This window comes from Zalophus californianus, chromosome 5 (assembly GCF_009762305.2).
Source record: "Zalophus californianus isolate mZalCal1 chromosome 5, mZalCal1.pri.v2, whole genome shotgun sequence".
NCBI lineage: Eukaryota > Metazoa > Chordata > Mammalia > Carnivora > Otariidae > Zalophus > Zalophus californianus.
The window spans coordinates 52,615,269-52,642,011 of NC_045599.1; the positions used below are offsets into that span (position 1 = coordinate 52,615,269).

General features: G+C 37.7%; 1 protein-coding gene across 3 annotated transcripts in view; it reads left to right on the top strand.

The window, feature by feature from the left end:
• Window positions 1–26,743, top strand: part of SLC30A5 (solute carrier family 30 member 5) — a 36,229-nt gene that overhangs the window by 4,716 nt on the left and 4,770 nt on the right. Inside the window, exons 2-15 of one of the 3 annotated variants that reach the window (XM_027605609.2) lie at window positions 4,102–4,224; window positions 5,533–5,599; window positions 6,819–6,904; window positions 11,373–11,460; window positions 15,199–15,286; window positions 16,685–16,761; window positions 16,989–17,159; window positions 17,831–18,119; window positions 18,294–18,502; window positions 19,500–19,657; window positions 20,510–20,639; window positions 23,283–23,484; window positions 24,135–24,361; window positions 24,569–24,709. In XM_027605609.2, the coding sequence (XP_027461410.1) occupies window positions 4,102–4,224; window positions 5,533–5,599; window positions 6,819–6,904; window positions 11,373–11,460; window positions 15,199–15,286; window positions 16,685–16,761; window positions 16,989–17,159; window positions 17,831–18,119; window positions 18,294–18,502; window positions 19,500–19,657; window positions 20,510–20,639; window positions 23,283–23,484; window positions 24,135–24,361; window positions 24,569–24,589 (1,936 nt within the window). In that variant the 3' untranslated portion in view covers window positions 24,590–24,709. Of the gene's footprint in view, window positions 1–3,274; window positions 3,526–4,101; window positions 4,225–5,532; window positions 5,600–6,818; window positions 6,905–11,372; window positions 11,461–15,198; window positions 15,287–16,684; window positions 16,762–16,988; window positions 17,160–17,830; window positions 18,120–18,293; window positions 18,503–19,499; window positions 19,658–20,509; window positions 20,640–23,282; window positions 23,485–24,134; window positions 24,362–24,568; window positions 24,710–26,743 lie in introns of those variants that run through there. The other 2 variants (XM_035727656.1, XM_027605607.1) reach the window with 2 other exon arrangements.

Sequence of the window (26,743 nt, forward strand, 5' to 3'; positions counted from 1 at the left end):
TCTTTTATTTTTTTTATTTTTTTTAAAGATTATTTATTTATTTGAGAGAGAGAGAATGAGAGAGAGAGAGCACGAGAGGGAAGAGGGTCAGAGGGAGAAGCAGACTCCCCGCCGAGCAGGGAGCCCGATGTGGGACTCGATCCCGGGACTCCGGGATCATGACCCGAGCCGAAGGCAGTTGCTTAACCAACTGAGCCACCCAGGCGCCCTCCCACTATTCTTTTAAAACTCCATTAGTTACTGGGTCACATAAATATTTGTTTGCTTGCCTGTCTTCCTTAGGCCTCAGACTCCTTGTGGGCAGGGTCTCTTACACATTAAGTGTCACAGATAGCACCTAGAAATATATTCAGTTGTAAGTAACCCAATGAAGAGAACTTTAAACAAATGAGGAGATATTCTTCTCACATGAAAGAAACCAGACGTAGGTATTTGCTCAGCACCTCAGTGATACCATCTAAGACCCAGCTTCCTTGTCTTTGCTCTCTGCCATCCTAAGTGTATTGGCTTTCATATTCAGGCTTGTTATAAGATGGTTAACACTTTTAGATAATGTTAACATTTTGATAACATTTTTTAGATAAAGGTCCTCCCTTGAAGGCAGAAAGTATTTCCAACTGCATCTTCCCTTATGATCAGGAAGAGGGAAGGCTATGCTTGAAGCCACCCCTAGGTCTTATTGGCTGTGTATAGCATCTGGCACATAGTAAGTGTGCAAAGAATATTTGAAGAATGGCTGACTAGCCCCATGGAGGATATACAAGGCTCTTTGCTGACATTGAGAATTCCCAGACTGCTGTGATTTTTATTTTGTTTTAAAGATTTTATTTATTTATTCATGAGAGACAGTGGGAGAGAGAAAGAGGGAGAAGCAGGCTCCCAAGGAGCAGGGAGCCGGACGCAGGACTCGATCCCAGGACCCCGGGATCATGACCCGAGTCGAAGGCAGACGCTCAACCATCTGAACCACCCAGGCGCCCAACTGCTGTGATTTTTAATGTACTTCTGTTTTTCCTGGTCTTTATTTTTTCCCTCCCTATCTTGACATTATTATTTGTGTCCTTGCTTCTATCCTGCTGCCTTATTATTACACCTGATTAAGAGCTTAAGGAGTAAAGCCCATGCGGTTTCAAGTGTTGCTCTCTACTTGATTTCATTCTTTTTATACCTGTGTAATTTTCAGCATAATCGAGCTATAGAACTTTTTTTTTTAAGATTTATGTATTTAGAGAGAGAGTGAGCATGCGCAGGGGGAAGGGGCAGAGAGGGAGAGAATCTTGAGCAGACTGCCTGCTGAGCACGGAGCCCGATGCCCAACACGGGGCTTGATCCCATGACCCTAAGATCATGACCCTAGCCAAAATCAAGAGTCAGACGCTTAACCGACTGAGCCACCCAGGTGCCCCAAGCTATAGAACATTTTTGTCATCCCAGAAAATATGTTTGATCTTTGAAACAAATTTTAATGAAGTTTATACTGTTCAACAAGTGGGTTAAATAGGAACTTTAGGGTTCTTTAGGATGTGACTTACATTATTCCACAATAACATTTTTATTAGCTTTTGGGTGATTAATTATCACAGTTAAAATCCGGGGGGGGGGGAATCCCCAGACTGCACTGTAAAAGGCCCCCCAGATGGTGTTCATGATAAGAAAAAACACTGTGGTCAAATCTTTTTTTAATTTAGTATGATATTATCTGGACTAAAACAAAATGAGCTGTCTTGGATGGTGAAGATGCTGAGATTCATTCTTTCAAGGACTGAAATTTATTTTAATAATTGCATCAAAATCTTCCTAAAATATATTTTTTCATGCCTTCTTAACCAGATTACTGTTTGTTTAATATAGTTTAGCTCTTGTTAATTCAGGGCCATTGCACTGGATTATTCATACTCATCAGTTTTTATATTATACATTGATATCCCCATTGTATGTCATATTGTTTTAATTCTATTTGAATGACTTGGGTTTCTTTTAAACTTCTGGTTTTGCTTTTTGTATTTTTTCTCCCATTGATAGAGACTTCTTATCCCTGTCAGTATGCTGGCCATGGGCATCCCTCACACACCGTTTTTGGTTTTGGTTTTTGTCTTTTTTCCTTGCACCTCCTTTTTAATGTAGTAACACCTATTTGATGTAAACTTAAAAAGTTATCTACTGAGTAGGTTGCACAAGATGTGCTATTAGGGTGAGAGAAAAAATACTAAGAATTCCACAACTTTTTTTTTTAAAGATTTTATTTATTTATTAGAGAGAGAGAGAGAGCACGAGAGGGGGTAGGGTCAGAGGGAGAAGCAGACTCCCTGCTGAGCAGGGAGCCGGTGTGGGACTCAATCCTGGGACTCCAGGATCATGACCCTGAGCCGAAGGCAGTCGCTTAACCAACTGAGCCACCCAGGCGCCCTCCACAACTTTTTATCTCATTCTTTTTAATTTCTAATTTGTGTATGTTTTATAATGTATATAATATAACAGTACAGTAATACCACTTTTACAACATACAGGTAGTTGGTTTCGTGTGCAAAATTTTTTTTTTTTTTTTACTGCTAGAGAGTATATGATCAAAGAAGACTACAAGACTAGGGACACCTGGGTGGCTCAGTCATTGGGTGTCTGCCTTCGGCTCGGTTCATGATCCCAGGGTCCTGGGATCGAGCCCTGCATCGGGCTCCCTGCTCAGCGGGAAGCCTGCTTCTGCCTCTCCCAGTCCCCCTGCTTGTGTTCCCTCTCTCGCTGTTTCTCATTCTGTCAAATAAATAAAATCTTTAAAAAAAAAAAAAAAAAAGACTACAAGACTAGAAAACTGAAGTAATTTCTTTCCTAATTTCCATTTCTTTTTCAGGAGCTCCTTTTTTCTTTCTTTTTATGGTAGCCTAATTTTTTCATGCGTGCAGTATTCTTATGTCTCAGAGAATGTTATTTATAGTTCTTTGTTGTTTTCTGCTGCTGTTACCTGTGATCCCTTTATCTTTTAGATTTGTTGTTTTTATTTGGTCTCTCAAGCTTATCTTAAAGGACTGATTATCCATGTTGGCCATTCATATTGGAGTGAGCCCTAAAAAGCTAATTAGAACACCTGTGTAGGGCTTGTCCCTAGTGGATCCCTATAAGGGTTCTGCTGAGAGATTGCAGCCTGGCTGTTAGGATATTGGAGGTAAAAGAAAAGGAGGTGGGGTGGAGTTAAGAAGGAAATTTCCTTTTAATTTCCATGATTTTATTCCAGCACCTCACCCCTCCTCTCTGCTTTGCCTTATGTCTAGACCTCTCCAGAGACTAAGCCTCATGTGTCCCGTCATGACTGAGGAGAGAGAGTTGTTGATGCTGCTCCTCTTTTCAGCTCCCCAGCCTTTTTCTGAGGTGCTTCAGATTTCTGAGCCTTACAGGACTCTGTAGGGCAGGTTGCTTGACATTTCAACCATGACTCTAAACTGCAGTCACACAGCAAAGCAGAGGAGGGGAAACCTAAGGCATTTACCATTCCTCTGTTCCTTCTTACATGGTGCTCTTCTAGTTTCATCGCAGGTAGAGTTTGGTGTCTGTTTTTATTCTCTTTGTTTGAAGTAACTGTTAGGTTTAAAAAGCAGATTACAGAATAATCTGGACAGCTCAGTTAACCAAGAACATACTTTTTTTTCTTTTTTAAGATTTTATGTATTTATTTGACAGAGAGTTAGGAAGAGCAGGAACACAAGCAGGGGGTGTGGGAGAGGGAGAAGCAGACTCCCCGCTGAGCAGGGAGCCCAATGTTGGGCTCGATCCCAGGACCCTGGGATCATGACCTGAGCCGAAGGCAGACGCTTAACGGCTGAGCCACCCAGGAGCCCCGAACATATTTTTAGTTTGGCCTCTTTTTTTGTTTGTTTTTATAACAGCCTGCGTATATATAGAGAGACGCAATGTACATTAAAAAGAATCTGGAAGTTTATATACCAAGATGTTAATAGTAGTTATGTGGATGGTGAGTTGTTTGGTTTTTTTGTTTCATTTTTTTTAATGAGTATCTGTGGTTTTTATAATGATCCCTATTGTATAATACATATTACAGAGTTCCTTGTGATTTTAATGATACTGAAACTTGTTTCTGCTTTTATTTTTCAGATTAACAAAATATATTGTGTTACTATGTTTCACTAAATTTTTGAAGGCTGTGGGACTTTTTGAATCATATGATCTCCTAAAAGCAGTTCACATTGTTCAGTTCATTTTTATATTAAAACTTGGGTGAGTGTGGTTCTTTTCTCCTTAATGTCTTATTTATTTGAAACTTCTGTTTTAACTGATTATCTTTAGGAAATTTTAGATAAAATATTTTGTGCTATTTATTCCTCCTTATACTATAATAGCGTGCCAAAACTAGACTTGTACTATAGTTTGTGTTAAAGAGATTTTTGCACATTTCTTTTTTTTCTAAGATTTTATTTATTTATCTGAGAGAGAGAGAATGAGAGATAGAGAGCACAAGAGGGAAGAGGGTCAGAGAGAGAAGCAGACTCCCTGCTGAGCAGGGAGCCCGATGTGGGACTCGATCCTGGGACTCCAGGATCATGACCTGAGCCGAAGGCAGTTGCTTAACCAACTGAGCCACCCAGGCGCCCTGCACATTTCTTTTAATGTTCAGCTTAACAGAGGATTGCTGAATTTTCACATCCGTTTCAGCATTCAGTCTATGCAGGATCTCCTATCAGTTAGCCTCTGAAGAGCTCCACTGTACACCCCTGAGAGAGTAAGAGTGTAAAGGGCAGATAATTTCTTAGTATTTTCATAAAAATAGTTTTGACCCCACAGTCTCCCTAAAAGAGTCTCCAGGCCCTAAGAATTCCCAAACCATACCACTGGTGTAGTTCGGCCTTCCAGCAGGCATAGAATGTAACCTGAGACTTGTCTTGGCACAGACGTTCCTTATTTTCTAAGTTAAACTGTGCTGGGCTTTGTTCACGATGTGCTCCCTTCACAGAACAGGGTCCTCATATAAAATAAATTTTACATTATTCTGCACATAGTAAGAAATTCTCTCTGAATAAAGTTTCTTTGGACTTGAGATTGATAGTGACCACTCTCTGTTAATAAAAGTCTGTTAAAGACTCCAGGGAGTTAATTTTAGTAATTATGGAAAGTGATTCTTGACTAGGAAATTTTAAGTAATCAGTTGTATGTGTTTTTATATAACCATTTTGGGAATGTGAAAGGTAAGGACATTTTTAATTTCTGATATTTCAAGATTTGTTATTAAGTTTTGGAGAAGATAGGAATTTTTTTTTTTTTTTTTTTGTATTTCAAAGTATAAAAAAATACCGAGACCCCTTTCTTTTATGGCTTGTGAACTGGTTCTGAAGCCTTTACAAAATAAGAGTTCCCCAGATGTTCCAATGGAAGCCTTAGGAGAATAAATACTGTTCTCCAGTATAATTTTTTTAGATGGTAACATACCTTTCAAGTTGTAGTATGTTCGTTTAAAGTGAGTATCTTTACTTAACATCACACTTTGTATATTAGATTAATTTTAATATATTAATGTTTCCTTATTCACAGGACTGCATTTTTTATGGTTTTGTTTCAAAAGCCATTTTCTTCTGGGAAAAGTATTACCAAACACCAGGTGAGTTTTTTCCACAATCCTTTTTTCCTAGCAGCTTCCTAGTCGTTAGACCAGGAGAAGTGCTCTTTCGTTGATCAGAGTTACTTAAATGATTTAAGTACACAGCAGAACATTTCCATAGTTAAGTTGCTATTGACTTGCTTTTCAGTATCGAGGCTTCAAGAATAAACTGTGTATTAAGATAACAGAATGTTTAAAAATGGAGAAGAGTAGAAAAATTTTAAGGTATAAAGTAATTTTTTTTTTTTAATGTAGGACTCTATTCTAAAGATTTCTAAATTTGACGTGGAGACATGCCCAAAAGCCTAGGACAAATGTCATTAGGAGGCAGATAAAGCATAGGGGTTAAGACTGAGGACTCTCGAGTCCAACAAATTCAGATTCTGTTTGTCCTCCTTACAAAGTCTTACTTTGAGCAAGTTACTAATTTTTCTCTACCTCAATTTTCTCACCTGTAAAATGGAGTTAATAATACCTTTGTAATGGAGCTGTGAGGAATGAATGAATGAATACATATAAAGTTCCTGAAATAGTGCCCAGCATATAGTCAGCAAACAATACGTATTAGCTGTCACCCTTGTCATCATTATTTTCTTTAGGTACCTGAGGTTCAGGATTCATACCAGAAATGTCTTGTATTCTGTATTGTCACCTCACATTATTATCTCTTTGGAGAGTCGTTAGACCGTACTATGTGTTTGCTTTGTGCAGCAACTTAGAAACCTGTGCCATGACTTTTTATTAGAATGACAAATTTATGTATCTCTGTTTTAGAGACCATGCATGTTTTAAAAATAGGATTAACATTATAATCCCCATCATAGGTTTTTTTCTCTCTTTTCAAGTAACTGAAGCTCTGAATATCTGATGGAAAAGAATTTAAAGACTAAAACATCACGTGTTCTAGCAAACTAGTGAGAAACTTGAAAAAAAACCACAAATTTGTATTTTATAGAAAAAGATTTCAAGCTCTAACAGCAGACAAGAATATAGAAAATGGAAAACAGAATACTGTCTTACAAATCTAGATTTAGTCAAGGGATCTTAACATTTTCTTTTTAAGTTCAAAATATGTGATTATTTTTAAAAATGTAATTATTTAACCTTTAAAATATCTAAGTGCTACCATTATTTTCTTTCCCTGTATATTTTATTTAAGATTTTGAGATACTAGCAAGACATATGACTAAAATTTTTAACTTTTTGTTTCCGTTCATAGTGGATCAAAATATTTAAACATGCAGTTGCTGGGTGTATCATTTCACTCTTGTGGTTTTTTGGCCTCACTCTTTGTGGACCACTAAGGTAAATAAAAATGCATATTTTGAATGTTTACTTATATTTCTTAATTTTGAATATTAGTTTTATTCCATTATATTTTATGTCAAGTATTTATGTTAAGTTATATACAAATGCTTCTCTCACTCCTATAGCACTGGATACAACTCAGTACTTATTTATATGGGGGGGCTGACAAAACCTGTTTAATTTGTGGACTGTCTTTTGGTGAACACTGTAAATGTATTGTTCATGATCTGTTGTGATATTTTACTAGTTAAGAGTTCAAACAGTTTCAGAAAATTTTTAACATAGGTGGTTTTTTATCATCCATTGGTGATCCCTTTTAACAACTGTTTTTAGAAACTAAAAGATGTGAAATGGTAAATAAAAACCAGTAGGAAAGCAAAATTTGGGGGGCACCTGGGTGGCTCAGTCAGTTAAGTGTCTGCCTTCGGCTCAGGTCATGATCCCAGGGTCCTGGGATCGAACCCCAAGTTGGGCTCTCTACTTACTGGGGAGCCTGCTTCTCCAGCTCCCTCTTCCTGCTTATGCGTGTGCTCTCTCTCTCAAATAAATAAAATCTTGGGACACCTGGGTGGCCAGTCAGTTAAGCATCTGCCTTCGGCTCAGGTCATGATCTCAGGGTCCTGGGATCAAGTCCCACATCGGGCTCCTGGCTCAATGGAGAGTCTGCTTCTCCCTCTACCCTTTCCCCCTGCTTGTGATCTCACACTCTCTTTCTCTCTCTCTCTCTCACTCAATAAATAAAATCTTTTTTTAAAGAATTTCTTTCCTGTGAGATTATATTTTGTTCTGTATGTTATTAAATCACTGTCCCTATGTGTTAGGGAAGAAAGGCAGAAAATTGTTAAATTCTTACTTCTTATTTAGTCTTATATTTCCCATCTTACAACCCATCACTACCACCAGCTCCTCTACCAACACTGCCCCTCTCATTCTTTTATTAAAACCATCAGGAGCCTCTGGGTGGCTCAGTTGGTTAAGTCTTCAACTCTTAATTTCAGCTCAGGCCATTATCTCAGGCTCCTGAGATCAAGCACTGCATTGGGCTCTGTGCTCAGCATGGAGTCTGCTTGTCCCTCTCCCTCTGCTCCTTCCCCCTCTTGTGCACTCTCTCTCTTAAATAAATTAATTTAATTTAAGAAACAAACAAAAACAGGGGGGCCTGGGTGGCTCAGTTGGTTAAGCGGCTGCCTTCGGCTCAGGTCATGGTCCCAGGGTCCTGGGATCCGAGCCCCGCATCCAGCTCCCTGCTCAGCGGAGAGCCTATTTCTCCCTCTCCCTCTGCCAGCCGCTCTGCCTACTTATGCTCTGTCTGTGTCAAATAAAATCTTTAAAAAAAAAAACAAAACAGCCATCGTGCAGGGGTGCCTAGGTGGCTCGGTCGGTTAAGTATCTAACTGTTGATTTCAGCTCAGGTTGATGTCAGGGTCATGACATCGAGGCCTCAGCAGGCTCTGTGCTGGTGTGGAGCCTGCTTGGGATTGTCTCTCTGTCCTTCTCCCTCTACCCCCATCCCCATTTGTATAAGTGTGCGCTTGCTTTCTCGCAAAAAAGAAAAGAATTGCATGATTTTCTTTTTGAGGGAGGGGCAGAGGGAGAGAGAGAATCTTAAATAGGCTCCCCACCCAGGTTGGAACCCCATGCTGGGCTCCATCTCACAACCCAGAGACCATAACCTGAGCCAAAATCAAGAGTCGGACACCTAACCAACTGAGCCACCCAGATGCCCCATGCAATTTCTTGATTAGAAAGACTCCTTAGGTGTTCCATGGCCTGTCTTACTTTAGGTTGGGATTACTTTGCTGATATATTTATTTTCTTAAATTGTATCTCACAGTTATTAATAGAATTAAAGTTAGCACTGCTGTGTTCTGTTACAGATTTTTGAGTAAAGAGGAAAAATGAAAATTTTTTAAAAGAGCAGCTAAAAATCTTAAGATTTAGATCCTATAAGCCCTGTTTTGGCTGGTGATAATGTTTTTCAGGGTTTTTTTTGGTTTTTAAGATTTTATTTATTTGTCAAAGAGAGAGAGAGAGAGAAAGCACAAGCAGGGGAGGCGGCAGGCAGAGGGAGAAGCAGGGTGGGGAGCCCGATGCGGGACTTGATTCCAGGACCCTGGGATCATGACCTGAGCCAAATGCCGATACGTAGCCGACTGAGCCACCCAGGTGTCCCAGGTTTTTTTTTTTTAAATATTTCATACATATAAAGGAGTAAATATGAATAAGAATGTTTAATAATAAAGTGGGGGCACTTGGGTGGCTCAGCCAGCTAAGTGTCTGACTCTGTTTCGGCACAGGTCATGATCTCATGGGTCGTGGGATTGAGCCCCACATTGGGCTCCCTCTGCCCCTCCCTCTTCCTCTCTAAAAAAAAAAAAAAGGCAGGGCATCTGCTTGAGTTTCCCTCTGTCCCTCCCCCCCCACTCTCTTTTCTGTCTCTCAGTTAAATAAATAAATCTTCAAAAAAATAATAATAAAGTGAACCTTCATGTATCTAACACTCAACCCCCAAAATAAAACCTTACCAATACCTTTGAAGCCCTGTGTGCCACTCCTGACTGTGTCCCCATCTCCCCCTACCCTTGGGTGTAATCAGCATCTTAAGGTTTGGTTTTCATTTTCTTGGTTTTCTGTATAATTTTTTCACATATGTATATATGTCTTTTTTATGTTTAATTGTTTTTTTAATGTTTAACTTTGCAAGTTTTTTACTTTGTATGAATAGAATTACATTGCATGCATGTTCTACAGCATACTTTTTCCATTTAATATTATGTTTGATACTTGCCCATATTGATACATGTAAGATATATATAGTTCATTCATTTTGACGGCAGTTTTTTGAAATATGATTCATATACCATAACATTCATTCTTTTTATGTTAGTCCATTTGGGCTGCTATAACAAATACTGTATCGACTGGGTGGCACTTTTTTTTTCTTTTTTAAGATTTATTTATTTCAGAGAGCTTGCATGAGCCGGGGGAGGAACGGAGAGAGAGAGAGAGAGAGAAAAGCAGACTCCCCACTGAGTGTAGAGCCTGACATGGGGCTCAATCCCAGGACCCTGAGATCATGACCTGAGCCGAAATCAAGAATTGGAAGCTTAGGGGTGCCTGGGTGGCGCAGATGGTTAAGCGTCTGCCTTCGGCTCAGGTCATGATCCCGGAGTCCTGGGATCGAGCCCTGCATCAGGCTCCCTGCTGAGCAGGGAGCCTCCTTCTCCCTTTCCTTCTCCTGCTCCCCCTGCTTGTGCTCTCTTGCTCTCTCTGTCAAATAAATAAATAAATAAATAACATCTTAAAAAAAAAAAAAAGAATTGGAAGCTTAACCAACTGACCCACCCAGGTGCCCCATAGACTGGGTGGCTTTTAAACCACACAAATTTATTTCTTAGTTCTGGAGACTAGGAAGTCTAATATCAAGGTGAGGCAGACTTGTCTGGTGAGGGACTGCTTCCTGGTTCATAGACAGCTATCTTTTCTCAATAACCTCACAGAGCAGAATGGGCAAAGAGAATACTCATGTAGTCTTTTTTTATGAGGACTCTAATCTCACTAATGAAGGAGGGTTCCACCCTCATGACCTATGCACCCCAAAGGCCCCAATTCCAAACACCATCACACTGGGGATTGGGTTTAACATATGAATTTAGGGGGGACTCAAACATGCAGTCTATACCAGATTTAAAGTGTACAATTCACAGGCACCTAGGTGGCTCGGTTGGTTAAGTGTCTGCCTTCGGCTCAGGACATGATCCCAGGGTTCTGGGATCAAGTCCTGCACAGGGCTCCTTGTTCAACGGGAAGCCTGCTTCTCCCTCTCCCTCTGCCTGCTGCTTCCCCTGCTTGTGCTCACTCTCTGTCTCTCTCTGTCAAATAAATAAATAAAATATTTAAAAATAAACCATTCTCTTAAAAAATAAAAAGTGTATAATTCAGCATTTCTTAATATATTCATAGAATCATTCATTTCTATTGCTGTACAATAGTCTATTGAATGGATATATTCTATATTATTTATTCTCTTACCAGTGACATTTAGGTTGGGGCTACTGCAAACATAGCTGATGGGAGCAACCTTCTAAGTGTTTCTTTGTACACGTATGCAAGAAATTGATGTGATATAATCCTACAAGTTGTACCATTTCAGCTTCTTTTTTTTGCTCCTCTTTTTTTCTCTTTTAATTAAATAAGCTCCATGCCGAACATGGGGCTTGAACTCACCACCGAGATCAGGAGTGGGGTGCTCTACCAACTGAGCCAGCCAAGTGCCCCAATCTCAGCCTTTCTGAGGTAGATAAGGCCAAAAGATAGATTATTCCAAAGCAGTTGTCTCTATTTATTTTTCTCAGTGTTTTATGAAATCAAGGGGAAATATTTATTTTCTCTTACTGTAGTTGAATTCATGCTTCTTGGTGAAGATCAGATATATTTTATGAATGATAATATTGTATTTTTATAGGACTTTGCTGCTATTTGAACACAGTGATATTGTTGTCATCTCACTACTCAGTGTTTTATTCACTAGTTCTGGAGGAGGACCAGCAAAGGTACAATTTTCTGTTATTAGACACTTGAAAATTGGAATTTATACATGTAAAATATTATCCAAACCAATTAAATAAAATCTTTACCATTTAAGAGAATGCAGGGGCTTTTTCTGTTAATTTTAACTTCTCCTTACAAACTTTTTTTTTTACTTTTTATTCTGAAATCATCATGTATTCATAGGAGGTTGCAAAAATAGCACCAAGAGTGCCCTTCACTCAATTTCAATGGTAATTTCTTACCCAACTCAAGTACATTATCAAAACCAAGAAATTGGGTGCATGGGTGGCTCAGTGGTTAAGCGTTCGCCTTCGGTTCGGGTCATGATCCCAGGGTCCTGGGATCAAGCCTCGCATCGGGCTCCCTGCTCAGTGGGAAGCGTGCTTCTCCCTCTCCCACTCCCCCTGCTTGTGTTCCCTCTCTTGCTGTGTCTTTCTGTCAAATAAATAAATACATAAAATCTTAAAAACAAAACTAAGAAATTGACATTGGTATAATCCATAGACCTATTCAAGACACAGAACAGGTTGATCACCACAGAGATCTCCAACGTGCTGTACCCAGGCCTCTTACCCACCTCATTCTTTTTTTTTTTAAGATTTTTATTTATTTATTTGACAGAAACACAGCGAGAGAAGGAACACAAGCAGGAGGAGTGGGAGAGGGAGAAGCAGGCCTCCCGCAGGGAGCCCAACGCGGGGCTCAATCCCAGGACCCTGGGATCATGACCTGAGCCGAAGGCAGATGCCTAATGGCTGAGCCACCCAGGCGCCCCCGCCTACCTCATTCTTTACCCTTATCCATCATTTTTGGAAAACACCTAAGAACTTGTTATAAAGTCTGATGAATATCCAGCATTTTGCCAACTAGGCCTTATTTAAGTAACTTAAGTATTATTCTTTTTTCGTAAATGAGTCAAGAATCTGCAATTCCAAATTTTTTTTTTTAACTTTTTTTTTAAGATTTTTTATTTATTTATTCGAGAGAGAGAATGAGAGAGAGAGAGTACATGAGAGGGGGGAAGGTCAGAGGGAGAAGCAGACTCCCTGCTGAGCAGGGAGCCCGATGCGGGACTCGATCCTGGAACTCCAGGATCATGACCTGAGCTGAAGGCAGTCGCTTAACCAACTGAGCCACCCAGGCGCCCCATGCAATTCCAAATTTTTATACCTACAGTATTTCTTTTTTACCAAAGTGTTTGCTGTGCGTGATGCATTGTCCCAATTACAGGGGAAAGGAGAAATAAAGACAAATAAGATGTAGTAGTCCCTGTTGCTCCCAAGTAATGGAGGCAGATGAATAAAATTAAGTGAACAAAATAACATGCCAAGTAGAGCAGAGAGACTACCCAACCCATAGATTTCAAATGGGATAATTAATATTAAAGCATATGCCACTTTTTATTTCATCTCATTCATAGAGTACTCCAAAATAAATGTCAACTAGATTGAAGCGTTTTATGGATAAAAATAAATATATAATATAAAATAGTCTTTTTTTTTTTAAAGATTTTATTTATTTGAGACAGAGAAAGAGAGAGAGAGAGCACATGAGAGGGGGGAGGGTCAGAGGGAGAAGCAGACTCCCTGTCGAGCAGGGAGCCCGATGCGGGACTCAATCCAGGGACTTCAGGATCATGACCTGAGCCGAAGGCAGTCACCCAACCAACTGAGCCACCCAGGCGCCACAAAATAGTCTTAATATAGTATAATAATACATAAACTTTATGTAAATATATGTAAATATGCAACATGCAATACGAATATATGTATAAAGTAATATATAAATGTGATATACTATAATATGTAAAATAATATAAATAGAGCTATAAATGTGGTAATATAAAAAACATCATATGTAATGTAAAATATAGATGGATAATTACAAGCAAAGAACTCTCTGAGCTTAAAAGCAGTGGGAAAAAAATCACAATGGGAAAACTCAGTACATTTGACTTCATAATGATTATAAGTTTCTGTGTAACAAATCGTTGTGCAGACAACAGCCAGCAACAGAAAATTACCACAAGTAAAAGTTTTACATTTCTAGGGGCGCCTGGGTGGCTCAGACGGTTAAGCGTCTGCCTTCGGCTCGGGTCATGATACCAGGGTCCTGGGATCGAGTCCCACATTGGGCTCCCTGCTATGTGGGGAGCCTGCTTCTCCCTCTGCCTCTGCCTCTCTCTCTCTCTCTCTCTGACTTTCATGAATAAATAAATAAAACATTTAAAAAAAAAAAAGTTTTACATTTCTTTCAAAATATAAATTAGTAAAGTCAGTTAAGAAAAATGCGTAAGATTTTCAATAAAAATGAGCCAAGGGCAGCAAAAGACAACTCGCAAAAGAAATACAAATGTTTTTAAAACATTAAAATATATATATATATGGGAACCCTTGGATGGCACAGTCAGTTAAGCCTTGACTCTTGGTTTCAGCTCAGGTCATGATCTCAGGGTCGTGAGATTGAGCCCCATGTCAGCACCTTGTTCAGTATGGAGTCTGCTTGAGACTCTCTCCCTCTGCCCCTCTCCCCCTTTCTCTCAAATAAATAAGTCTTTTAAGAATATAATTTAAAATAAATAAAAATTTTGCTGCACTAATACTCAGAAATTAGAATATAAATCGTACATGTCGTGCCATTAGTGTCTGTAATGAATCTGGGCATCTATTCAGGACACAGCATGTTTTTTTTCTTAGTTATGACTGAAGCACTACAGAATTCTCAGTTGCCCTCTTTAACAAAAGATTAAATTCTATTCTCCATATCTGGATATTGTTGATACTGTCACTGTCATTCTAATATAATGAAAATTATGAAACTTAAAATTGTGTGGTTTATGTATACTGGCTTTTGTCAAGATATCCATCCACCACACTAAGAGAATTTATCAAGTGTAGTGGTAATCATGTTAATGAATAGAATAGGATTCTCACTTTAAATTTTAACTTTTATTTAATGAAAGTATGTGGCAGTATACCTGTACATTTATAAATACAGAATGTATAATAATGCTATTTAGATGGCTTTTATACCCAAAATTCTGAAGTATTTGCATAAACTAGGCAGTATGTTCTTCCTGATTTTCTTTTGTCAAAATCCTTTCCTGGGGTGAGAATATAAACTTATAAAAAATTCATCAGCTTTTAAATGCTCTACACTTTTACTGGATATGAGAAATGACTTTGGGGGCGCCTGGGTGGTTCAGTCTTTAGGCTCGGGTCGTGATCCTAGAGTCCTGGGATTGAGGCGCCCCCCCCCCCCCCCCGTCAGTTTCCTGCTCAGCGGGAAGCCTGCTTCTCCATCTCCCACTCCGCCCCCCCCACCGCTTGTGTTTCCTCTCTCGCTCTCTCTCTCTGTCAAATAAATAAATAAAATCTTTAAAAAAAAAAAAAAAAGAAGAGAGGGGGCGCCTGGGTGGCTGAGTCTTAGTTAAGCGTCTACCTTGATCTCAGGTCATGATCCAGGGGTCTTGGATCGAGCCCCACATAGGTCTCCCTGCTCAGTGGAGAGCCTGCCTCTCTCTCTCTTCCTCTGCTGCTCCCCCTGCTTGTGATAAATAAAATCTTTAAAAAAAAAAATACTGCAAATTTATATTGTATAGTAGAAGGGCTTTAATGTGAGATGTTATTTTTTCTTTAAATATTTATATGAAAAACATTTTTCTTTAGCATTTGTATAGTCATGGTCTTAAAAATCAACTCTTAAAAAGCCATCCTTGGTAATATTTTCTTCATTTTCAGACAAGAGGGGCTGCTTTTTTCATTATTGCTGTGATCTGCCTATTGCTTTTCGACAATGATGATCTCATGGCTAAAATGGCTGAACACCGTATCCTTTTGCAATAGATTGGAGTAATTTAGTCTTGCAGAAAAATAGAAGACGGGCAGAATGGGACAAGGAGGATTGAATTAAAATCAGTCATGAATGAAACTTCCGTGGATTAATGTAGGTATTCAAGTAATGAATAAATTTATTCCAAACTAAATATTTTATAGCATCTCCATCAATATCTTCTACAGGGACAGTGAAAGAATATTTTAGAATGTCCTGGTGCTTAAAAAAAAATTTTTTTTTTTATTTGCCAGTCAACAAAATCACTCTGTTGGCTCCCTTGTAATAAATTCAACGATTTAAATGCTCAGTTTAGAAGTCAGTTGCAGGGGCGCCTGGGTGGCTCAGTCTTTAAGCGTCTGTCTGCCTTCGGCTCAGGTCATGATCCCAGCGTCCCGGGATCGAGCCCCGCGTCGGGCTCCCTGCTCCGCGGGAAGCCTGCTTCTCTCTCTCCCACTCCCCCTGCTTGTGTTCCCTCTCTCACTATGTCTCTCTCTGTCAAATAAATAAGTAAAATCTTTAAAAAAAAAGAAAAAAGTCAGTTGCAATTACTAAATAGAAACTTCTTTAAAATTTAATGAAAAATCTTTGGCATCTTCTTGCCTGAAAGAAAAAGCTGAAATTCCTTCACCTGGTAATCACTCTCTTGCTCTAAACTGTTATTTCTAATTGAGCTTCCACTATTCTATAACCCCAACTTTCCAGTCAAATATGTATACTCGTTTTCCTCTATAGACATACCTTGTTCTTTCCTGTCCGTACACCTTTGCCCACTCCATTTAGCTGACCTTAGAACACCAGTTTTGATTCTTCTGGTTACTTATACTGTCCTTAAAGCCTGTCAGTTAAAAATAATAGTTTACTTTGTTATAGTAAAAGAGAGCGGTGTGACTTTGCAGAATTCCCGGTTGCTTCTGATATGCCACCCCTGCCCCTTTCTCCTTGCTACTTGCTTTACTGAGGCTTATGTGGTCAGTGATTTAGAAACAGATTTAGGACTGATTTGACATGTTCTGAAAGAGCAGCCTTAATTCCACGACAGTCGTGGTCCAAGAAGGTCCTTGCTCTTGTCCCTTTGTCCTACTTACGATATGCATGCATATGCTTTTGGAGGTTCACAACCAATATTTAACAACTATATCTCAAGCACTATTATAATTGTTATGGAGACAACGAAAGAAGTACAGGCCATTCCAGCTTGTAAATCATGTCCCAGAATTAAATTTTTAATTGTTTTGTTTTTAAGGGCAATGAACTGTTGCAAATAGTCAGGTTTGGGGCCCCCAAACTAGTCTATAGTCAGCCTAAAATAATGTAGCTAAAATTTTAGGAGGACTTCAGGATTCAAAGAGTTAATATTTGGGATTTTTTTTTCCTTTACTGCAACTCACTTAGCTGAAGGACATCATGACAGTGCTCTAACTCACATGCTTTACACAGCCATTGCCTTCTTAGGTGTGGCAGATCACAAGGTATGTTCTTTATTCCTAACGAGATCAAGAGATTGTGAAAAGTTGCAGCAACTGTAACTTTAAAAGTGCACTTAAAATAAGTTACCAGTACTGCCTGACATTTAAGTAGTTCAGTAATTTGGGATATGGAAAAAACATAATAGCTCCATTTCTTCAAATATTATGTATTTAAGCATTGGGTATTGGACTGTGTGTTTCTAATGAAACTTATCTAATTTTACTCATAGGGTGGAGTATTGTTGCTAGTACTGGCTTTGTGTTGTAAAGTTGGTTTTCATACAGCTTCCAGAAAACTCTCTATAGATGTTGGTGGATCCAAACGTCTTCAAGCTTTATCCCATCTTGTTTCTGTGCTTCTCTTGTGCCCATGGGTCATTGTTCTTTCTGTGACAACTGAGGTAAGAGTAGGAATTAATCGGTAATAAGTAAAATGAATTGCTCTTACTAAAAAATTTTAGTTCAGTACATTGTATTTTATTTCACTCTGAGCTTGCAAGTACCTTAAATTATCATTGCTTTTTTTATCATTTTTGAAAATTTTTGGAGTAAATTTATTGTTTATAGAAAATACAAATCAGGTACTATTACATTTATACATTCATCCTATTCCTGTGGCCCAAAGGAATCAATTAAAGAAACATTTATTAATTTGAGAGAGAGAGAGAATATGAGTGAGCTGGGGGAGGGGCAGAGGAAAAGGGACAAGCTGACTCTGTGCTGAGCCCATTGCAGGGCTTGATCCCACAACCCTGAGATCATGAGTCGGACGCTTAACTGACTAGCCACCCAGACACTCCTAAAAGAACCCGTTTTATGGTTACTGTGTGTTACAAGGCTTGTGGGTCACCTAGTATGTATATAATTATTAAACCATAGTGCTTTTGCTTTTAATACTTTGGGGATTACTGGGAAATGTACTAATATTTTGCAGCTCTTATATCTTGGCATTTTATGAATCATTGAGTTAGAATATTTGTTTAAATATAAAGGGATTAACTAAAACATAAGATGTGAACTTTATTCTGGTGTAGTACTAACAATTTATTTTTTTTCTTTTTTTAATTTCTAGAGTAAAGTCGAGTCTTGGTTTTCCCTCATTATGCCTTTCACAACAGTTATCTTTTTTGTCATGATCCTGGATTTCTATGTCGATTCCATTTGTTCAGTCAAAATGGAAGTTTCCAAATGTGCCCGCTATGGATCCTTTCCCATATTTATTAGTGCTCTACTTTTTGGAAATTTTTGGACACATCCAATAACAGACCAGCTTCGAGCTATGAACAAAGCAGCACACCAGGAAAGCACTGAACATGTCCTTTCTGGAGGAGTGGTAGTGAGCGCTATATTCTTCATTTTGTGTGAGCATTTTCCCCCTCAGGAAATTTCATCTCATGGGTTCCCATGTTGAAATCATTTACTTAATTTGGAAATTTGTTTAGTGCTTGCATTTAGTACTGAGAGATACCGTGTTGATTTTGGTAGCTTAAGCTTTTAAAACTTTTGTAATGTTGTTGTTTTCTCTTTTTTAAAAGCTGCCAACATCTTGTCATCTCCTTCCAAGAGAGGACAGAAAGGCACCCTAATTGGATATTCTCCTGAAGGAACACCTCTTTATAACTTCATGGGTGATGCTTTCCAGCATAGCTCCCAGTCAATCCCCAGGTTTATTAAGGAATCACTAAAACAGATTCTTGAGGAGAATGACTCTAGGCAGATCTTTTACTTCTTGTGCTTGAATCTGGTAAGATTTTTATATATTCATGGCATATCTTAAAAGCTTAATCTTTTAATTTTGACAGTTCTGGTATAATTTTAGTAATTCCCAAATTTCTGATACTTAGGGGTTAAAATTATATTTTCTCTCAGTGATCGGAGGATTACAGGATCGTATTCAGAGTACTTAAGCAAACAATTTTTGAGGCATTTTAGATGCATTAGTTTAGTGTGCTATTTTAAGTCAGTAAATATAGTAGCCTGTAAAGATTTTTATCTACTACTTATAGGATCTCACCATAGACCAGATTGCTAACATTTTATAGCCTAGTTTATTGAGTTCTACAGACATAATGAAACTATCTCCTTTTAAATAATTTGTAAGATGAACATATCTGATTCAGTGTAGTATCTTACAGTTTTTTTTTTTTTGTTGTTGTTGTTTTTAAGATTTTATTTATTTATTTGTCAGCACAAGCTGGGGGAGTGGCAGGCAGAGCAGGCAGGGGAGAAGTAGGCTCTCGGCTGAGCAAGGAGCCCAATGCGGGACTTGATCCCAGTACCCTGGGATCATGACATGAGGCAAATGCAGATGCTTAACCAACTGAGACACCCAGGTGTCCCTATATTACAGTTTATATAAATTGAAATAAAGTGGTAGTATATCTTCAAGTAAGATTTGAATAATAAAAGGTTAAGGGGCACCTGGTGGCTCAGTTGGTTAAGCACCTGCCTTCGGCTCAGGTCATGATCTCAGGGTCCTGGGACGGAGCCCCACATCAGTCTCCCTGCTCGGCGGGGAGCCTACTTCTCCCTCTCCCTATGCCTGTCATTCCCCTGCTCATGCTCGCTTGCTACCTTTCTCTCTCTCTCTCTCTCTCTCTCTGTCAAATAAATAAAAAATCTTTAAAAAAAAATTTTTTTTAACTAAAAGGTTAAAATTCTCATGATTAAGTTCTGATAAATCTCTTGAAACGGTATTTCCTAACATACTCCTCCCCTGTTTTTCTTTAAATTTTTTTTAGCTGTTTACCTTTGTGGAATTATTCTATGGCGTGTTGACCAATAGTTTAGGTCTGATCTCAGATGGATTTCACATGCTGTTTGATTGCTCTGCTTTGGTCATGGGGCTTTTTGCGGCCCTGATGAGTAGATGGAAAGCAACTCGGATTTTCTCCTATGGGTAGGTACACTGACCATCAAGGTGATATAACACAATGAAAAAATCCTAGGGGCAAATTCCATCTTAGGGAATAAAATTTTATTCCTTTTAATACAAATAATTTTTCAGAGCCTTAGTTTTCTTTAAATTGAGGTAGATACAAGGAAATAAACCAAGCATATGATAAATAATAAATGGCAGTAAGCTCAAGATTATATTCCCTGACTAATTCCTCTTGTATGGAGAGAGCAAAAATCAGTTAGATTTTGAGCTCTTTGCCTAACAGTTTATTTGAGACAATGGAATGTGCATGATCATTTGCATCTTTGCTGTTAGAAAGAGTATTCACAATTTGAAGAGGCTGTGCATGAACATGAAATATCCTTTCATCAACTGAATAATTCAGTTCAACAAATGTTAGAATCCTTGATTTGTACAAAGAATTTTAATAAGACCTACCCTGAATGGATTGATAAATTCAGCTCTTTTCAGCTGTTAATATTTTGAAAGATAGGTGAGCCAAAAATACAAATGATTTTATTACAAAGCAAAATCTATGGGCTGTGACAGAGGTACAGAGCCCATCAAGGGAGAGCCCATTAAAGGGAAAGAAGGAACTTCTTGCTAAGAAAGGCTTTGTGTAAGGGGAAACATTGAAGAAGGACTTGGATAAATATTTATAATTGCAACAAACTTAAGTACAGAAAGACTCTTCCAGCATTAGTATGGTGTTTAAAATCTTGGTAATTTTCTGATTGTATTATTTATATATGTAGTTGAAAATCTGGACTTATATCCTCTTTTGTACATAATGTTTATACTTTAAAAATATTTGTCATTTTCCTTTTCTAAAAATACATTCTACATTTTTAGGTATGGCCGAATAGAAATTCTCTCTGGATTTATTAATGGACTTTTTCTAATGGTAATAGCTTTTTTTGTGTTTATGGAGTCAGTGGCTAGATTAATTGATCCTCCGGAATTAGACACACACATGTTAACAGTAAGTCTTTATTTTCCTGTTTGAATTTCTCAGACCCCCTACAGCATTTTCCATGCTAAAGTTTAACTACTCGTAGTTACTGATCTAGGAAGATTTTATTTTTTAATTTAAATTAACACAATTTCTTATCTTGTAATTATATTTATGCTGCTGACTCTTAGAAATTAATCCTTTTCTCTAATATTTTAGTCAGAATATTAGGTGACAGTCTTATTTTTTTTTTTAAAGATTTTATTTATTAGAGAGAGAGAGCATGAGAGGGGAGAGGGTCAGAGGGAGAAGCAGACTCCCCACTGAGCGGGGAGCCCGATGTGGGACTCGATCCTGGAACTCCAGGATCATGACCTGAGCTGAAGGCAGTCGCCCAACCATCTGAGCCACCCAGGCACCCTTAGGTGACAGTCTAAGACATACAGATTTCTTTCTGACTTACTAAATGTTTTTGTGTGAAGATATGCTTTTTAAATACCTGAGGAAATTTGCAAAATGATAGGGAAAGAATGAGAAAAATGTTGTCATTTTAAAGGCTTTACTTTGTTGATTGTACTACTGCTGTAGTAGTTTATAATGTTCTCCCTTTACCTCCAAACCTTTGCATGTGCTGTTTCTTGTAGTTGGCATGCCCTTCCCTCACATCTGCCTTTCAGCCTTTGTCAGAATTTTGCTTATATATCTCTTCCAGTGAGATACTTTCCCTTAATCCCTCTCTTCCCTCCTCAAAGTTTGGTAGATTTCCCTTTCTCAGTATTCCTGTTGTATCTTGCTTTTTTTTTTTTTTTTAAGCAACATTGAGTTATAACTCCTTTGTCTTTCTTCCACAATTAAAGATGTAAGTGAAATATCTTCAGTACCTGAATTCTCTATCATTAACTCATAAACTCTAGCACCTGGCTTGTCAGTAGGAAATCAGCAATTAATTGTTGAATGACTATAAGTTATAAATCTGGTTGCTGGAAGCTTATATTAGTAAAATGCTTTGGATTGCAGTTTAGAAATATATTTTAAGTTTTAAATGCTTTTATCTTTTGATCTTTAATATTTATTACAGAAATACTTGCAAAAAATGGGCGCCTGGGTGGCTCAGTTGGTTAAGCGACTGCCTTCGGCTCAGGTCATGATCCTGGAGTCCCGGGATCGAGTCCCACATCGGGCTCCCTGCTCAGCGGGGAGTCTGCTTCTCCCTCTGACCCTCTTCCCTCTCGTGCTCTCTATCTCTCATTCTCTCTCTCTCAAATAAATAAATAAATAAATCTTTAAAAAAAAAAAAAAAAATACTTGCAAAAAATATTTGCACAGGTGTGTAAAGGTGCATGATTCCTTGTGCCATTGCTCATAATGGTGAAAAAATGTCCACCAAGGAAAAGACGGGTTAAATAAAGAAATAAAGCTGTCATTTGTAGGATACTGTACAGCCAATAAAAAGAATGAGGCATATCTATGTACACTGGCATGAAAAATACTTATAAACTGTACTAAGTTAAAAAAAATTCCAAAGCAGCATTATAATATGCTATTATTGGTTTAAAAAGGTGTTTATGTATGTATTTTAGTATGTGCATAGAAAGTACACCATTCTCTTAGTGACTAATTTTTGGGGGTTAGATTACAGGGAGCTTGCACTTTCTACATTTTTTCTACATATTTTTTTCTGATGAAATCTATACAAATGAAGTATTTATCATTAGAGGAGAAATACTTGAGATGATGAGGTCTCTGTATGCGGTATTTGATTTAATTCAAAATTAACCATTTTCAAGTTCTTCATAAAGCTGACTAAAATTTTAAAATCTGACAGATAAATGGTCTGAGCCTCAGTAAGAAGTGTATAATACATGTTTACTAAAGTAAATCTCTTGTCTTAACAAACTTTGGAAATTAATTAGAATTATCTGTCCCCATTATTTTTATATATTATTTTTATAAATCAAGTGGATTTCTCTAAAGGAGAAATTTTAATATATGTAAATTAAGTAACACCCTGAACTATCCAAAATCATTTTATAAGAGAGGATAATCAAGGGTAAGTAAGTTTGTTTATCCTTTGGGGTGTTATGTGGCATTATTAAATCAAGATAATTCCATTCACTTTGTTTAAAAAAAAAGAGGTGAAAGATTACTATTATATGTTTCTTTTTCCATTATACTTTTTTTTACTTTAGGAAATTTACTATATTTTAAGAAACACAATAAGATTATATGTATTTGGAATCCACTAGTTTGTAAATTATAATCATTGCCCTACAAACCAAAATGTAAATGAGATTTCAGCTACAGTGCATACTTGCTCTAGTAAGCGGTACTTTCAAACTTTATTTAAATAAAACAAAACTCTAGCATAACTTATTCATAAACCATGAACCAAGTACTTGTTCTTCACTTGATTAAAGCAAGCCCAAATTCCTCTACTTGTCAAAACTTTGCTATTTGAAAGTTAAAATGTTTCTTCTAAAATATTCTAAAATCTTTTTAAAAATTTTGGATTTCCTTATTGAACTTAGGTTTTACAAAAATACTTTGGAAAAAAATGAAAAAAAAACTTTGAAAACTGTAAACAGAAAAACATTTAGATTTATAGTAACTTTTAAATAACAAATACATTTTTTAAATTACAAATTTAAAGGTTTTCTTTTCTCCTTTTACTAGCCAGTCTCAGTTGGAGGGCTGATAGTAAACCTTATTGGTATCTGTGCCTTTAGCCATGCCCATAACCATAACCATGGAGCTTCTCAGGGAAGCTGTCATTCATCTGATCACAGTCATTCCCACCATATGCATGGACACAGTGACCATGGGCATGGTCACAGCCACGGATCTGCAGGCAGAGGCATGAATGCTAACATGAGGGGTGAGTCCTTGCCAAATATTGCCCTACTTTTCAACTGTGTTCTGAATTGACGCTGTCTTATTTGTATAATATTAGGCTTCTGGTACAGTTGTATTTTTGAAAAACAGTCTGCGGCTAAAAAAATGAAGTCATCTGCTGTAGAAAATGCTCACATTTGTTCATAAATGTCAATTTTTAAACAGATTATTGTATTATAGAGTCCTTTTCATAGTGACATTTGCATGAATATTATTTGGAAGGGAAATACTGTGTTATTATGAACTTTCACTATAAAAGAACCAGGAAATTTTTATTGTATTGTAAAATATATAGGGGAATTATTTATCACTTATTGTGTTGAATTATTTATTGTGATTGCTTAATTTGGAAAATGTCAAAACTTGGCTCATGTGTGATTTCTAGGAAAACCACACCATCATAAAACTCACTACTCTGTGCTATATAGTTGCCTATATCTTTCCCTTTTTACCACTGTGCTGTGAATTCTTTGAGAGCAGTGACCGTGGGGTTTTTTTGTTGTTTTTTGTTTTTAAGTACTATCCCCTAGCAGAATCAGGTGCATAGTAGGTACCCAGTAATATTTATAAAATGGATAAAAAGACTAAATTAGATGTGCTTTAATTTTTAATGTTTTCATATTTTACTTGTAGGTGTATTTCTACATGTTTTGGCAGACACACTTGGCAGTATTGGTGTGATCGTATCCACAGTTCTTATAGAGCAGTTTGGATGGTTCATTGCTGATCCCCTCTGTTCACTCTTTATTGCTGTATTAATATTTCTTAGTGTTGTTCCACTGATTAAAGATGCCTGTCAGGTTCTACTTTTGAGACTGCCACCAGAATACGAAAAAGAACTACATGTTGCTTTAGAAAAGGTACTGTGTGTAATTTCTTCACTGTATTTTTTCCTTTTAAAATAGAATTTGAAAAAATAATAAATAAAATAGCATTTGAAATTAAGTTGACACAACTAGAAATGTGCAAAATATGAATTAAGAAAATACAGTTTTATTTAAAGGACATAAAAAGGGGCACCTCGGTGGCTCAGTCGGTTAAGCATCTCACTCTTGATTTTGGCTCAGGTCATGGTCTCAGGGTCGTGAGATCAAGCCCTGCATCCGCATGGAACCTGCCTAACATTCTCGGTCCCTCTCCCTCTGCCCCCCCCAACTTGTGTGTGCGCACACACTCTCTTTTTCAAAAATAAATAAATAACATAAAATAGAGAGTGAATAAATGGAGAGATTTTTCTTGGATGGGAAATTGTATTGTGAAGTTGTCGTATTTCTTTCATTTAAATCTCAGTGCAGTTGCCTCTCCTGGGATTCTTTTCTTTTGATTGTTTTTGTTTTGGGGGAGACTGGGTAATCCAGTATTACTTAGAAACTTACTTGGAAAAGTTAATGCTTGAGAATAAACAACAAAAAAAATGCAAAAATTACAAATTAATAGGATCCCATTCCATGATTATAAAGTTACAGAATTAACTAACACAACTAACAGTTTTATTCTTGCACAACAGTAAACAAAAATCAATTTTTAAAAAATTGGTTGTGCAGAAACAGACCCAGGAATTTATGGAATTCAGTATATAGCAAAGATGGCATTTCAGATCAGTGGGGAGAAAGTGTGGGCCTAATTAACATTTCCACTTGGTGGAAAAGAAAAGCTATATCTCTTTACCATCAAATATCAAAACATATTTCCAGTGGACTAAATATGTAAATGATAAAAAATAATAAAACTACTAAAATAAAATAGAAGAATATTTTTAGTATATTTCTCTACAGAGGTAGAGAAAGCCTTTTTTAATAAGCTTGAATTGAAAGTAGAAGCCAAAGGGCACCTGGGTGGCTCACTTGGTTAAGCGTCTGTCTTCAGCTTGGGTGGTGATCTCAGGGTCCTGGGATCAAGCCCCTTGTCAGCCTCCCTGCTCAGGAGAGAGTCTGCCTCTCCCTCTGTGCCACCCCACCCCCACTCATGCGCATGCTCTCTCTCTCTCTCAAAAAAAATCTTTTTAAAGAAAAAACATTAGGGGCGGGGGAAGGAAAGGGGTGCAGCATGTGGGTGGGTCAGCCAATTAAGCATCTGCCTTCGGTTCAGGTCATGAACCTAGAGTCTTGGGCTCAAGCCCCACTTCGGGCTCCCTGCTCAGTGAGGGGCCTGCTTCTCCCTCTGTCTCTCTCTCTCTCTCTCTCAAATAAATAAAATCTTAAAAAAAAAAAAAAAAAAAACACCTGGAAGCCAAAAAGGGAGGAAGAAAATCTACAGATTGGAGCAATTGAAAATTTCCATCAGCAGAAGACTCCATTAACAAATAAATACAGATCTTTGAGCTCGCAGAGTAGACACCATGAGCAAAGCTCACCCCCTCCCAAGTTGAAACAATTTATGGACCAGAAATTATCACTGAAATTAAATGGTGGCAGACACATCCAAGGAATATTGCAGGGGTTCAATCCCTTTGTCGATCTTGTGATACACAATGAATGTGTGGAAATGACAACTAGTGGGCCACAGAACAAGATTGGGATGGTGGTAATATGAGGAAACGGTATCATCATGTTAGAAGTCTTGGAACGAGTATAAACAATGGGTGTGTATGGAATCACAGTGGGTCTGGAAGGAATCAACTGCTTCCACATGTCCTTTCTCCAAAGCACCTGTTTTACTACAATATAAAAATCAGGTCATGTGCATTTTCATATTGACCTTTTTTGTTAAGTAAACTTTGGCAATAGAATGCTTTCTCAGGCATTCTGAACGTAGAAAATTGAATATTAGCTCATATTCTAATTTTTTCTGACATGAACTGCTCCTGTTTGAGAGCAATTTGTTCCAGAGCTTTTATGCATTAATATAGAAGCATCTAATCAAATGTGAAGCATGGCAAGGATGCCTTTTTTCCATCTTTTAATGGAAAGATAACCTGAAAACCTGAGCAGGTTTCTTCTGAAACATTAAATGTAATTTTCAAAACTCTTGTAGTAGCTTTTGAACATAAATGGGGGAAAATTTTTGAATACAAGAATAGAAATAGAACTCGGGAGAAAAAAAAAGGCAGACAAGGGGAAAATACTTGCAGCACATATAAACAGGCAGACACTAGCCAAAATAATTTTTTTTAATTAAGAAAAAGTTTTGGGGCGCCTGGGTGGCTCAGTCGTTAAGCATATGCTTTCAGCTCAGGTCATGATCCCAGGGTCCTGGAATCGAGCCCCGCATCGGGCTCCCTGCTTAGCGGGAAGCCTGCTTCT